At 45.4% G+C, this 15,598-nt stretch overlaps 1 protein-coding gene across 1 annotated transcript; it reads left to right on the top strand.

The window, feature by feature from the left end:
- Nucleotides 1-818: 818 nt before the first annotated feature.
- havcr1 (hepatitis A virus cellular receptor 1) lies at nt 819-10,738 on the top strand. The gene is made up of 7 exons (XM_084941225.1): nt 819-2,629; nt 4,292-4,633; nt 5,043-5,111; nt 5,418-5,479; nt 7,376-7,460; nt 9,014-9,041; nt 9,956-10,738. Exons 1-7 carry the CDS (start codon nt 2,596-2,598, stop codon nt 10,098-10,100), a joined length of 765 nt encoding a protein of 254 aa, XP_084797351.1. The 5' UTR covers nt 819-2,595; the 3' UTR covers nt 10,101-10,738.
- The last annotated feature ends 4,860 nt before the right edge of the window (nt 10,739-15,598 follow it).

Here is a 15,598-nt window from a genome sequence, read left to right as displayed (position 1 = left end):
GGCACACTGCCGTGAGTTCTCAGAATCGGCTCCTTGAGCACAAGAATGACAACATCACAGAACGCAAGTATGGCGAAGCTCGCGGCTCTCCAACGGGAGAGTGAGAGACCAGTGTTGGACTGTAGAACTGCTTTGAAATTCATATGAGCTGTTCGCACTAAAGTAAAAACCACCATCACTTCATGCGGATACCCCTTTGGCGCCAGCGGCAAGGCTGGAGCTGAACAACACCACCCTGATAACGACTGTGTTGAGTCTGTTCCCCCCATTCCATGCAAGGCCACCTGGGTTGGCTGGAAGACTGTTTACTTAGCCTGGCAGGGAGGAGGACACTGTCTCAGCTGAACTCTGGACACACACACACACACACACACACACATATACACTGATATGCACACACTCATCCCCTCTCCCCCTCCAAACGCCTTCGACGCTTATTCCCCTCCGATGCTGACGGTGGATCAAGGAGACCAGCGCACGCAGGCCCGGATGTGCTGTCTAAATCAGCTGTCTCTCACCCTTTACCCCCCCCTGCTGCTTGTCATGTGTTTCTTTGGTGTATTAAGAGTTTTTTATGTGCAGAGGTGTTTTTTCTGTTCTCAAACTGATCTCCCTGTTGGAGCTCAGTCTGGGGGGAGTTATTTTTTTCTCCTTATCTTTCCTCATGTGGGGCATTTTCCATTGTTATACCTCTCTGACCTTCTTCCCCATGTGATGTTTGTGTCATGTATGTATGGTCAGAGGGTGAGATGGCGCCGCCATTGCGTGCAATAGGTCGGCAGCCTTATGAAATTTCCCCTTGTGGGACTAATAAAGGTATATCAAATCAAATCAAATCAAATCAAATCAATTCAATTAAAAAAAAAGTCATTACAATCAGATTTAGTATAGACTGGTACATGAGGAATATCAGGAGAGACAATGTTTTTAATTGTATCAAACAATACTCTGGGATCTTTTTTGAATCTGTTAGATTAGCAAAATATTCAGTTCTGGCATCTTTTATAATCTCGTTAAGTGAGAAAATTGATTCCTTGAGAAGTACCGTATGGACCTCAAGCTTGGAAGCGTTAAACAATCCTTTATTTAAGGCTTGATGTGTTAAATAATCACTTTCAACAGTACAAATGAGTCTGCTAATTTAATTGTTTTAATCGTCGGTTGGAACTCATCACCTTTTTTTCCTCACTGTGAGTTCTTCTTCTTGTGTTTCTCACTCCTGTTTAATGCTCGTTGCCTCCCCCGTGTGGCTGATCGATGAACTGCAGCCGAACAGACTCAGCTGTGCTGTGGGGGAAAACTTCCCCCTCGTAGTCATCCTGCTGTCTGTGAGGCGGAAGTTTAGTAACTTAACCATGAAAGTAGTGACTGCAGCTCAGCTCTGCCTGCTCAGCTGCAGAAACACTGAAAGATGCAAGAAAATACTGTAAATAAACAATAATTACGCATAAAATATTAAAAATGTACACAGAATAAATATTAAATGTTCTCTGTAGACAATAAAATAGCTTAATACACAGTAAATACTGCAGCTATTAATGAAATACTATAACACATGTTTTCTAATGACTGAAATATCATAGTTAATGTTTTTCACATCAGTGGTTCACAAAGCGTGGCCTGCGGCCCCCTGGTGAGCTGTGAAGGTTTCATTTCTAGTAAATAGTTGTTTTTGATTAATCTAAGCGAAATGATGCTGCTGGTTTAACTCTGAGGATTCAAAGCTTCAGTCTGGCGTCTACTGTGGCTTCAGTTCTGAGAGCAGACAGAAGGAAAGCAAACGTCTGAGGTCAGCTTCATCTGAACAGCAGCACCACCTTCATGCTTACGTCAACCTTCAGACATTTATTCTATGTGCATAAGACGAGAGGGACGGACACAAAGACTCAGGACATAAACTGAATTCTGAACTCAAAACTATTTTTGTTTCTTTATTGTTGTTGTCTGTGACCGTTCTCAGCTCAGCTTTCTACCTGCACAGACCTGCAGGGGTCGCTGTGCTGCGAAACCACCATCTCTGCTCTATAATCTGCTCCTGACTGGTTAATCTGGTTAACGGCCCGGCCCAATAACAGTCCAACGAAGGCAACAAACTGAACCAAAGACTGAGGGAAGGACTATTTGTACACCTGAGGTGATCAGGAGGGCGACAGACGGGGGAGGAAGTAAAACTAAGCACAAGACAGAAGAAAGCCAACTACCAAAATAAAACAGGAAATAACTCCAAGAATAAATACTACACAGGCTACACTGAACAGAGTGCATCAATCATAAACTCAAGTACAACAAGAACCACAGAAAAAACCCAAACTATAAAACGTAAAGAAAGAAAACATGGTGCAGGAGGACACGAGGGGGTGAGGATGATAACCACAGAGGGAGCTAAATGTCAACAAAGCGCTGAACTGTAAAGGAAATAATCTGGAGTCGAATCCGTGGATTAACTGTTTGAGTAAAGACTGTGTCAGGAGCCCCGCCTCTCTGTTTTTGTGGTTTCAGGATCATTTTTTGCAGCGTGCAGCTGTGATGACTCGCAGGCTGTCAGCAGCTGTTTAAACGTGTTGGCGAGCTCTGACGAGTCACTCGGGCTTCGTCATGAAGGTCGTGCTGCTGCTGGCGCTGCTCACAGGTAACCTGCACCTTTCCACTGTCTCTGATCCTGAGATTTATTTGTCTGGTCTCTTTATTACTGAAAACGTGGGATCCACCTCAGCTGTGCTGCTGGTGAAACTTTGATCTGCTGTTTTTTATCTCTCTGCCTCACGTGGTGGATGTGATTTATAGTTGTGTGAAAACTCGATTCCCTGTCAGCACAGCTGGGTTTCCTGAAGGGTTGGCTAACAACGAGAATGAAAACTTGTTAAACGTCATGTTACCCAGCGATAACAGCTGGTTCACTGTGTGCTTCCTTTTAACCTCAGATGACCCCAAAGGTCTTTTTTTTTTACTGAAACTGATCTCTGAAGTCTCTTCAATGATGGACAAAAAGCAGTGATTTTGTCACAAACTCGGGGTGACAGGGTCACCAGTGGCGGTCTAAACCTCACTGCCGTCCTCTCCAGGGTTACTGTGGATAAACATCTTCTTCTCTCTGCCATATCTGTAGCTGTGTGAGAATTCATCTAAAGGTCAAAGTCTCTCTGGCGCTGAGCCTGGGTGAGCTGACGGAGAGCAAAGCTGGACGGAGCTTTGATTTCTAAAAAGTGAAGCCAAATGTGTCTTAAACCTGCATTCTTCTAATGACCAGCAGGGGGCCTGATACCCGACCTGATGAGTGTGAACTCAGTCACTGTTTTCATATTTAATCTAATTTAACGTGTAGTTTGTAGATTTTGATCACTCCATGTGTCAGAGAGGAGGATTATCCTGGAAATGCTCATTGGCTAAAAACCTGTGACTGACAAGCTGTTTCAGTCTCATCCACCTCCTGCTTCTCATGTCTGGTTTCCATGGTGACGATGGAAATGTTCATGTTGAGGCTTCACAAACACCATCTGGGTTTGATTTCCATGATTCTCATCCTTATGTGTTGTTTTTGAGTCTTGGAGGTCAAAGACAAAACTAACCTTTAATAACTCCAATAACACACAAAGAGCAGAGTCTAAATACCTAAAGACCGAAGGAACAAAGGGAACATACAGAGAACAGAAACAAACTGAAGCTTTAAATGGAAGCAGCAGGAGATCCGAGAGCAAGGAAACATAAGGGTAACAAGACAGAGTTGAAAGTAATCAAGGACACTAAGATAAAGGAGGCGAAAGGGCGATCGTGGCTCAAGAGTTGGGAGTTCACCTTGTAATCGATGGGATGAACCAGTTTGTGTCTGAGTGTGTTGCTGGGGCTGAAATGCACCAGGATGTCATGCTTGGAGAAAACTCTCCTGAGTTTCTCTGATACACCGGCTACATAGGGGATGATTTTTGAACTAAACTTCTGGTTTTAGAACTGAAGAAGCTTCTCGGATGAGAGGTGAAACGTCTTCAAGCAACTTAAAGTCCAGACGCTTTTCTTTCCAAGCTCCTTAGACCTTCTCTTTTAAACTTTGACATCAAACTGCCAAACAAGCAGAATCTATAAAACTGATCAGGCACTGGTATCGATTAAAAAGCCAGTTTAATAATGATAATAATCTATACTTTATTGATCCCCGTTTCGAAATTACTCTCTCAGACCCAGTTAAACCAGTAAAACCAGTGAAGATGATATGACATTGACCTGATCTGAGCCCTGAGCAGAGTTTGGATCTGATGTAACAGATAAGTTGTAAGTTTTCCTGTGTTTCTGTTTTCAGTCTGTGAATGTGACGGCAGCAGGGTCAAAGGTCACACAGGTCAGGACGTCACTCTGCCCTGTAAATATGACAGGAAATATCACGGCGCTCTGTCAGTGTGCTGGCAGCGAGGAGAAATACCAACCAGAGGCTGCTCCAATCAGCTGATCTCCACAGATGGACTCAGAGTGTTAACCAGAGCTTCCAGCAGGTATGAGCTGCTGGGCCGACTGGAGGACGGAGACGTCTCTCTGACCATCATGAACCTCACAGAGGGAGACGCTGGACGATACGGCTGCAGGGTGGAGATACCCGGCTGGTTCAACGATGACAAACATCACTTTGACCTGAGCGTCGTCACAGGTGAGGAATCATTACAACACCAGAACCATCGGACTCTGGTATCATAGCAACTACAGCTTCGTCTCAGTCTACACAGTGAGCAGAGAGTCTTCCTCACACATCTGTGAACACTGCGCTCCTTTTTCCTTTCTGAGTTGTCCTTGTCCAGAAATCAGCACGTCGACCAGGTCTAACCTCGGGGCTGTTTCCTTTTCCTCTTTTCATTTGCTGAGCATCATGAAGTCGTGACTCGAGTCGTGTTTAAATAAAGAAATCTCTGTTTAGCTTTAGTTTACTGATAATAGCACCACGAGGAAGCTGCAGCTCTCTGAAGACGTGTCCATTTAACTGTTCTCACCTGCTGATCCTCTCATTACAAAGACTCATCTGAAGCAGAGTGTGCTGACGTCATGTCAATGATCTGTTTCAGCGCCACAAACTCCCACATGGACGGCGCCAAACTCAGAGACGCCCACAGAGCCGACGGCAGCCTCTGAAGGTGACCTGTGATTAATCTGCTGATGACAGAAATGAAGTAACACATGATTGTCAGGACCAAACACAGATGACAGGAAAGAGGATCGTTTACATTTCTGTGGAACAAACTTTATTAGTCGTCACATATTTATAGCATCACTTCCTGATTTTTGTCCAATCAGACTGAAAGTAACAGGAACTGTTTAATCTCAGACTCAGTGTGTTTCTGGAATAAAGGATCAGAAGCTAAAATTAAATCATCATGACATCATGCTGCTGCTGACACAGCTGTCTTAAAATCTTCTGCTTTCGCTTCCTCATGCTGCAGGTCACACGACCTCCGCAGAAAGCCTCCTGACTTCGCCCTCCACCATGACGAGCAGCAGCGAGGTGAGGAAAGAAAAACAGCATGAAAACATGAAGTCGCTGAGAGCGACCGAAGTCAGGGTGTCGGGACTTTCACATCCTTAAAGACAGTTTCACATTAAAAACACTGCAGTCACTGCGATCTATAACCGCTAAACCTAATGGAGTTACGTCCTCCCTTAGCTGTGTCAAACCTGCTGCTGTTACCATCACCTCACATATTCCATACTGAGGATGTGAACAGTGAGAATCATCCTAACAATAATCCTGCACGCTTCCAGCTGTTTGTAGAAGTCTTTCCTCTGACTGTATTAAATCCCTGCAGGTTCACAGAGTTACATCCAGCAGCAGGATCCATGTGAGCGACCCTCATCGAGTTACATGAATAAACAGCTCCCAGGTGTCTGTGGGTCCTTACGTCTCACATTATATCTTAAAAAGCAGTAAATTGTATTCATGTCAGTTTGTGTCTTAAATGTTTCTGATCATGTTATTTGGATTGTCTGCACCTCACACTGCTGCTAACGTGGCCTCGTGTGATTGGACAGTCCAAACCAGAACCTGAGATAAAAAAGTATTTCTTGGTTCTTTATATATAAAATTCATTATTTTTTCACACACACTGTATTTGTAAAAATTAGAGCAACTTAAAGATAACTGACAAGCTGATAAAAACTATTTATACAGCCTCAAATCACAACAACAGTCGCCTCAAGGCACTTTATATTGTACAGTAGACCCTACCATAATAGATACAGAGAAAAACCCAACAATCACATGACCCACTATGAGCAAGCACTTTGGCGACAGTGGGAAGGAAAAACTCCCTTTTAACAGGAAGAAACCTCCAGCAGAACCAGGCTCAGGGAGGGGCGGGGCCATCTGCTGTGATTGGTTGGGGTGAGAGAAGGAAGACAAGATAAAGACATGCTGTGGAAGAGAGACAGAGATTAATAACAGGTATGATTCAATGCAGAGAGGTCTGTTAATACATAGTGAGTGAGAAAGGTGACTGGAAAGGAAAAACTCAATGCATCATGGGAATCCCCGGCAGCCTACGTCTATTGCAGCATAACTAAGGGAGGATTCAGGGTCACCTGGTCCAGCCCTAACTATATGCTTTAGCAAAAAGGAAAGTTTGAAGCCTAATCTTGAAAGTAGAGATAGTGTCTGTCTCCTGAATCCAAACTGGAAGCTGGTTCCACAGAAGAGGGGCCTGAAAACTGAAGGCTCTGCCTCCCATTCTACTTTTAAATACTCTAGGAACAACAAGTAGGCCTGCAGTGTGAGAGCGAAGTGCTCTAATAGGGTGATATGGTACTAATATGCAATGATTAGAATTGTAAAAAGAACAAGAGGAAACAAAACCAGTTTAGACAACAAGAGAGTGAGACCAGAAAACCACAAACAAGACCACACCACTGACCACCTGACAAACAGAGAAGCAGCAGGGCTATTTATACACCACAGATACTGAATAACACGACACAGGTGGAGTCACACCTTTTACCACACCTGTCCAGGGGCAGCAGGTGGACATGAGCTTGTAGTGATTTTGTGCTCAGTCTCTGAGGGGTAAGGAGGCTAAACGGGAAATACACTGAACTTTGTGTGGATCAGTACGAGTTCATTGTGTTGTTGAGCTTTTTAAAGCCATCGCACTGACTTCACTGTTTATTTGTTTATTTGTTTATTTATAAGGAACCCCATTAGCTTCCACAACAGTGGTTGCTAGTGTTGCTACTGTGGCAGCCAGATGCATGCTGGGAAAGAAGGCACCAAATATAAAAGTGTTATTTGAATAAATGCTGTGAGACCAAAGAGTAGAGTCAGTCAAACAGACGAACTCTCTGCTGATTGCATCACAGAAGGTGAAGCTTCCCTGTAACAGAGTCATGTGGTGTTTTTCTGGGTTTACAGGGCGAGGACGGCGGTCAGCTGATGGTGGTGGTCGTCTGCGTCCTGCTGGGGCTGGTGTCTCTGCTCGCCATCGTAGGACTCCTGGGTGAGTTTAGTTAAACTGTCCTCACAGTGACAAGGTCAAGTTTCTTTGTACACATGTCCAGACAGCTGATGCTGCACAAAGTGCCCAACAATGATGCCACTAAAACAGAAACAACATAAAACAATAAACATAAAGGGACAACAAGAGAATAAAACAAAACCTAAGACTACTGAATAAGACCAAATGGTCATAGTGTGTTAAAGAACAGAGTATAAAAATGTGTCTTTAGAAGTGATTTAAATATTTAGGGGGAAACTACTCCAAAGTCTGGGACCTGCCAGAGAGAAGGCTCTATCGCCACGAGATTTGAGTTTAGTCCGAGGGACGGACAGCGTTCATTCTGAGCTGGACCTCGTGTTTTTTCTGGAGCAGGAACAGAAAGGAGCTCAGACAGGTATGAAGGGGCTCGGGTAAAAGTTTGATCCTGTAGGAAACTGGAAGCCAGAGCAGAGAAGCACAAAGTAACGGAGGACAAAGAGGAAGTTCCCCGTCCATGATCTGGTGTTTTTAGCTGAGCCAGACAGGAAACATGGAGGTCATGTGACGCAGCGCGGTTTAATAAACAGGGACACGTCCTGGTCAGGTCCTCTCAGATCAGCTGATTGTTTTTATTTTTGTACAATAATCGTTGAATATTTAACGGAGCCTTGCAAAAGGACGAGGATGAAGAGTGGACAGGTGTATATTTTCCTCGTGGCAGGCCTGTGAAGGCATGGAGATGTGCAGGAGACAGGAGAGTGCGCTGAAACCAGACTGTTTAACACAAACATGGAGCTCGAGTGAGAGGGAAGGTTAGAGACACCACAGCGCCCCCTGCAGGAGGTGAGACCGCTGAGATGGTGCGGAGGCCGAGCTGAAGGTGTGAACGTTTCAACAGTTTGTTCCCGAGCTTCACCTCTGCAGACACGCCCGAGGAGCTCCGCCTTCTCCTGAGAACCAAATGTTCGGGTCTGTGTCGCCGCAGAGCGAGTGCGTGGGCTGGATCGCTCATCATTACTGAGAATCGTGCGGTAGACCCTCGTGCTGACGTCAGCGCCCCCGCTCTGTAGCAGCAGCTCTGATGGAAACGCTGAGCTGCATTAGGGAACACGTCCGTGTGACGTGACTCATCATTTCTGCAGTGAATCGTGTTAAAGTCCAGATGAAGGTGCGTGTCAGGGCCTCCTCTGGTCCTCCCACGGGGCCGAAGCACCTGCTGCACGCATGAAGCTAGCTGCAGTCTGCTGCTGTGTGCTTCATGTAAGACAGGAAACAACGTTAAAATAAAGAAACTGAACGACGTTCTGAGCTCATTCAGCTCTTCGTGAGCTGTAATCTGGACCCAACATGGCGTCTGCAGCGTTGACCTCGCCGCCCTCACAGAGCGACGGTGTCTGGATGTTTCAGGCGAGGTCATCGATCATCAGGAGCGCGTCTCAGTGCGTTGGTCTTTGTGTTTCTCGCGTCGGGCTCGGTCGCTCGGCTTGGTGCTGATTTGTGTGATTTGTTCTTTTTATGTCACAAAGGTGAACGTCTCGTCATTAACATGTTTCTGCTGTTTTGTGTCTCTGCAGTGAGAAGACTGAAGCTCCTCCACACAGTGTGAGTGCACGATCTTTATCTTTGTGTTTCTGAGTAACTAACGTGTCTCCGCACCTCGACCATCGCGGACGCTGCTGAGAAGTCGTGACTCATCATCTCTCAGCCTTCATCGCGTGTTCAGACTGAAACTGAGAGGTGAGACAACCACAGAGTTCAAACCAGGCTGAGGAAACTTCAACGGCGGCTCGCTCGACCTTTACGGCCCATCAGAGTGGAATCATTTAGAGCTGACGCCTGTGTCAGAGCTCCATGCTCAGCCACAGCAGCACCACACGCTCCACCCCTCCGCTACTAGAAACACCGTCCATAAAAGCCCTGAACAGAGTCCGCCATTATGGCGTCCAAACTCAAGAACAAGTGCGACACTACCAAAGCTCTGCCGTTTACAGGGACGGGTTGTCTCAATCTTTGGTTTGTGATTCAGCGACTGTGAGCCGAGTCCATCAGAGCCGCCCCAGCATGAGTGGGTGTGGTTGATCCACAGCCTCAGTGTTTCCAGCTCCATCACTGCTGCACTGGAGCCTCAGAGCACGGGGAGGAAGATCCTTCATCATCATCATTAACACGACTGCTCGTTAATGCTTCATTTGAACTGCAGCATAATCAGAGTCACGAACAGGAAGTGACCTTTCACACTGCTTTGAGTCAAGTTTGAGGCTTTTACTTTGGAAAATCTGAGTCATGATGAGGATGGAAGCAGGAAACAGATTCAATCAGCAGCTTAGAGTTTTAGATGTGTGGATAAAATTAAATCATATTTTTTAATATTTGGTTTATAATAAAATGTGACAGAAGCAGCAAATCGTTTTATTTTGGAGCTTCTCTGCAGGATGTTATAATCTCCTCCTAATATCATTAATGTTATTATAGCCAAAGGTCCTGACAGCTGACTAACACTCGCTTTCATGTCTCAGCCCTCGGCAGCATCGGCATATCAGCGGCTCGGTGCGGTTCAACCCCACGTCGTCGACTCTGCAGCTGCACGCTCAGCCCGCCGCCGTGGACAACATCTACCAGATGGATGGTGGTGAGGGAGGCGTATACGAGAATTGCCCCTGAGCTCTGAGGCTCCACCCACTCATCCGCAGAGTCTGGAGGCAGGACGATGACGAGCTCTTCCGGACTTTGAGGAAATGTCGAGGACAGACGAGACAACAGCTTTGCCCTGAGAAGCCTCCAGTATTTTAGGAAGATAGCCTTGCTCTCACGCTTTGCTTTGAAAGCGTCCAATCAGAGAGCTACAGCTGTGGTCCCAGGTGACTAACCCCGCCTTCAGGCTGAAGGTTTGCAGGCAGCAGGTGCTAACATGAGAGCTAACATGTAAATAAAGATGTAAAGAGCTTTTATTGTGAAAGGTTTGGTGAGGTTTCCTGTTTTTTCAGATTTAATTTAATAAAATGTTTGGAGGACTTTTAAAGGTTGGTTTGAACTCTTCTTCTGCTCCTTTAAACACGTTTACCCCTGACTGGTAACCTGGGGGCTCAGTTCTTCTGCTGCACGCTGCTTCCACCTGCTGGCCGGACAGATGACCTGCAGCTACACAGACTCAGCTGTGCTGTGAGCTCAGGCTGTTTGATGGACTGAATCCACACTATGATTAAAAAAGACTCTGTAATATCTCACACCTGTACTAGGGTAAAGATGCAATTTTGTAAGATCGCTACGACGACAGTAATAAACGTTATTTGTTCCTTTGATCCAGCTCAGATGTGACGTCTTTGTTTCTGAAAGGGGAAAAAAAGTTGACATGTCAGAAAAAAGCACACAAGCTTTATTTCATCCATGATGGCGTTACACCAACATCACCATCATGGCGGCGCCCTCCCTCTGTCTCTCCTGTAAAGACTCTCTGCTCCAGCAGCAGCACCACCTTCATGCCCAGCAGCTCACTCAGGAAGTTCATCTCCAGCTCTCCTGCTCCACCCGCTCAGGCTGAAGACACCACAGCACCCCCCGCAGGAGGAGAACAGCTCTGTACTGCTGGATTTTTTCCTCCACCACCTCAGTGATCAGTTATCTTCACAGATGGAGCCTCCTCCTCAGATCACTGATTCTCTGATTAAGAGAGAAGACCCTGTGAAAGAACTACAATTCCCATCAGGCCACAGGCTCAAAGCTACACCCCGGCTGGAGGACTCTGTGCTGCAGGTGCAGGTGTGTTTTGTGCGTGTCATGGTCCGGGGGTGTGCTAGTGTGTCTCCCTCCGAGCTGGCATCTCCACCCCTGGGAGGGGCCTCTGTGTTCTGCTGATTGCTCGCACCTGTGGGTGATTGAGCCGGGGACTCATAAGGCCAGCGCACTCAACCTCTCTTCGCCAGATTCTCAGCTAACCCTTCCACGCATCAAGTTGCTGGACGCAAATCTCTGCCGAAGAGCTCCCATCTGGACGCTGGACCACCTGCCAGTCCCACGGGTTGTTCACCCCATTCACCTGCCTGCCTCAACGCCAGAAATTTCAGACCACTAACCCCTCCACGCCACTACAGACCACCCGCGCTAAGTAAGCTGTGCTCACTAAGATTCGAACCCTACCTGAACGTCTATATTCAGTGACTCTGACCCTTTCCCCGGACCCAGGTTGACTCTCCCTCCAGCCCAATCCTCGGAGCGGCTGTTTTCCACTGACGAATGACCAGATTGCTCACTTAGCTCAGGCTGCATAAACCTCTATGGTTTAGTTGTTGTATTTAGCATTTGTGAAACTCACATTCCAGTTGTGAACACTTGTGGTGAAAATAAAAGTTGTCACTGAAACTACTAACGTGCTGTTCTTCACCCAGCAATTGAGTCCTTTTCCTTTTGAGACGGCCTCGGCCGTGACAGTGCGTACCTGATGTGGTAACAATGGCTGTCTTCTCCTCTGGTTGGCTCAGCACGTCCTCCTGACTGTGACACGTGGCGGTCGTGTAAGGATGAAGCTTGTTTATCTGTTTGGAGCTCAGGCTCAGCACCTGTGCTGTGAGTCTACCTGCACTGCTGTTTACATCAATAACGAACTTGTGCTCAGTTAAAAAAAAAAATTAAGCAGACTAAACTTGAGTTGCTTAAACTAGAAGAACTAAGTAACCTGGAAATTTAGCTTTTCAGTGGTGGAAGGTAGCTAAGTACATTTACTAGGTTATAGTAGGGCTGTTCGATATAACGATATATATCGGATGACGATATAAAAACGTCTGTCGTTTCATTTTACGCTATCGTTTGTTTCGTGGTGTCGCAAAATAAACTGTTTACGGCAATATTTTTTCATTATTCTGATGTCACTGTAGTGGCTATATTCATTTATTAAAGTTCTCTCTTCCTCTCATATTTAATATAACCACACTACGGACGGACAAGCACCTGTTTTTATGCGTTGTCGTTAGCAACAATGACGGTAAGACCATCGCGTGTCCGTTTGTTTATTTTCCACATAAACCTTTCAGAATAATGCTCAAGATCCTGTTGAGACTTTTCAAAATAAACTGAATCACATGAAAGAGCAGATTATTTATGGATGAGAAGTAGAAAAGAGCCGCCAGGTGCTAAAAAATAAACCTTAGACTCAAACGTTAGAACAGGCTTTTCCCCGCAGCACGCCGTGTAATAAATACTCACAAAGAAAACGGCGGCCGTTACAACTTATGTCTAAAAATGTATCGTTTCATACATCGGTTAAAACACTCGACTCCAGCTACATGACGCGCAGCTGGAAACACTTCACGCAAGTCGAGCTGCCCGAGATTCACAGAATTTACAGGAAATGTTACATTTTTGTGATTTATATCGTTATAAAATCAGATGAAAAGCTCATTTTAATTATTTAATTATTTAATGATTTTGCAGAGAAACAGACAAAAAGCAGCCTCCCTTTGGCGGAAGGATAAAACAATATGGGCCGGCTTTAACAGGGAAGGGGGGCACAAAGACATACTTTTCTTTCTTATTCTCATTTAAAATGTCTAGTTTTTAATAAATAATTATCTGAATCTTACACCCAAAGTTTTAATCTGATGCAAAATATATAGAAGTCCATTAGTGTATATAGTAACTATTAAGTCTAATATACCCTAGTAAGCTATAGTACTTTTTCCTTTGGGAAGGTACCATCTGTGCAGTCTGCAGTTCTGTTGAAGAAAGATGTTGAATCTATTTAATTATTCTTGAAAAATAATTTATTTCTGTGCATTTTTTTCACACTGCATCAAATTAAAGTTGATTACGTCGATTAAGCATCATGAGGTGGAGGGTGGGGGGTGGTTCCTTATTTTTTTTTTTTGCTGGGAGTTTGCAGCCCTATTAGTTAGGCTGCTTAATATTTCTGCTAAGTACTCTTTAAAACACCAGAATAGGGAGGATGGAGCAGGTTTAACTTTATTAGATTGATCAGTTTTGCTGAACTATGAAATATTTTGGGTGCAGTGTGTTTTTTCACACACAGGTATAACAGAATAGCTTTAGTGTTTTGTTTTTTTAACTTGAGTTTGAACTTATACAAAATGCAGAAAGATATTTAAAAAAACAGTTTTATTGATTAAAAACACTGTATCGGATTCATATCGGTATCGGCCGATATCCAAATTTATGATATCGGTATCGGACATAAAAAAGTGGTATCGTGCCATCTCTAGTATGCAGTAACGGAGAGCATGGAAGCAGAGCAGCCCACCAAAGCACCAGACATCATGAGTGAATATTCTGACGTTTTCAAAGGCATTGAGGAATTCCAAGGTGAGTGCAGCTTCACAGTGGACCCGACTGTCGCACCAGTCGTGTGCCCACCAAGACGAGTGCCTTTTGTCCTCAGAGATCATGTCAAATCAGAGCTGGACAATATGGAAAGAGACAAGATTGTCCAAAAAGTGACAGAGGCCACCAAATGGGTCAACGTTCTTGTAATCTGCGAGAACCCGAAAAGACCCAAACTCCGGCTGTGCCGGGACCCAAGACTTCTAAACAAAGCCATAATGAGACCACACTATCCACTCCCCACTCTTGAGGATGTGACATACAAGCCTACAGGTGCAAAATGTTTCAGCATCCTCGACGCACGTTCCGGCTATTGGCCCATCAAGCTAAGTGAGGAGTCATCCTTTCTGACTACTTTCAACACAATCTTCTGCAGACACCGTTTCCTCAGGCTCCCCTTTGGCATCGTGTCTGCTCAAGATGAGTTCCAGAGGAGGATTGACGAGACGTATGAAGGCCTGGAAGGAGTGGCAGGCATCGTGGACGACATCATTGTGTTCGGAAAAACAAAAGAGGAACACGACAAAAACCTTGAAGCCATGCTCAACTGCACCAGAGAGAGAGGTTCACAACTCAATGCAGAAAAGTGCCGCATCTGTGTTACAGAGGTGAGCTTTTTCAGACATAAGCCCACAAACAACGGGCTGAAACCAGACCCACTCAAGGTAAAAGCTATCAAAAACGTGAAACCTCCAGAAAACGCTGCGGACCTGGAGACAATCTTAGATATGGTGAATTATCTCGCCAGAATCGCCCCAAACCTGGCAGAAATGAGTGCACCACTCAAACTGCTGCTGCACCAAGACATGCCGTTCAAATGGGAAGAAGAACACGTGCGTGCTTTCCAGCAAATCAAAGACACCCTTACTGCCGAACCAGGGCCAGTGCTTGCATATTTCAACCCTCAAAAGGAGGTAACACTACAAATAGACGCTTCTAAAAAAAGAAGGAAGGCCGGTCACATACGCGTCAAAACTGCTCAACAAAACAGAGCAAAACTACGCCCAAATAGAGAAAGAACTCTACGCCGTCCTCTATGGCTGTAAAAGATTTCATCACTACATCACTGCACCGCCTCGACTACAACGTACGCTGCTTGCTCTTCAGAAGTACAGCATAACACTTGTCCACAGGCCTGGAAAAGAGATCCCAGTAGCAGACACGCTATCAAGAAAGTCAACAGACGACAGTGACAGCTCACGAAGTGAGGAAATGGAAACACAAGTACACACATTCGTCCGGACAGCACCAGTGAGCACAGAGAAACTGGAATCAAAACTGCCACAGCCCAAGACGAACAACTCTCTACCCTCAAACGCATCATCCGGTCAGGCTGGCCAGAGACACGCAAAAAGTGCCCAGAACTTGTCAGTGAGTACTGGAACCATCGCGATGAAATCACTGAGGCCGATGGACTTCTCCTGAAAGGCGAAAGAATAATAATTCCGCACTCACTGAAAAAAGACATGCTGCAACGAATGCACACGGGACATTTTGGAGTGGAAAAGAGCAAACACAGGGCACGAGGCATAACGTTCTGGCCAGGCAAGAGCAAACAGATTGAACAGACAGTTATGAAATGTGACATCTGCCAAACGCATCGCAGCTCGAACCAAAGAGAGCCCATGCTGTCTCGAGAAATCCCAGAGAACCCATGGCAAACTGTGGGGACCGATTTGTTCTCATGGAACTCTGAAAACTACATTGTCATTTGTGACTACTTAAGCAGATACTTTGAACTCGAGCGCCTGCCAAACATCACCACGGCAGCTGTGATTCACAAGATGAAAGCCACATTCTCCAGACACGGCATTCCTAAGAAAGTCATAAGC

Source organism: Perissodus microlepis, chromosome 10, assembly GCF_051167445.1.
Source record: "Perissodus microlepis isolate ML-2025 ecotype Zambia chromosome 10, ASM5116744v1, whole genome shotgun sequence".
Taxonomy (NCBI): Eukaryota; Metazoa; Chordata; class Actinopteri; order Cichliformes; family Cichlidae; genus Perissodus; species Perissodus microlepis.
The sequence above is the reverse complement of the archived record's forward strand: the minus strand, read 5'-3'. Positions and strand labels throughout refer to the sequence as shown.

Excerpts from the sequence above, each read along its gene's own strand:
- havcr1 (XM_084941225.1), top strand. The coding sequence starts at position 2,596 with ATGAAGGTCGTGCTGCTGCTGGCGCTGCTCACAG. Across the intron at positions 5,480-7,375 it reads CCATGACGAGCAGCAGCGAG|GGCGAGGACGGCGGTCAGCT; the intron begins GTGAGGAAAGAA and ends CTGGGTTTACAG. Across the intron at positions 9,042-9,955 it reads CTGAAGCTCCTCCACACAGT|CCCTCGGCAGCATCGGCATA; the intron begins GTGAGTGCACGA and ends TTCATGTCTCAG.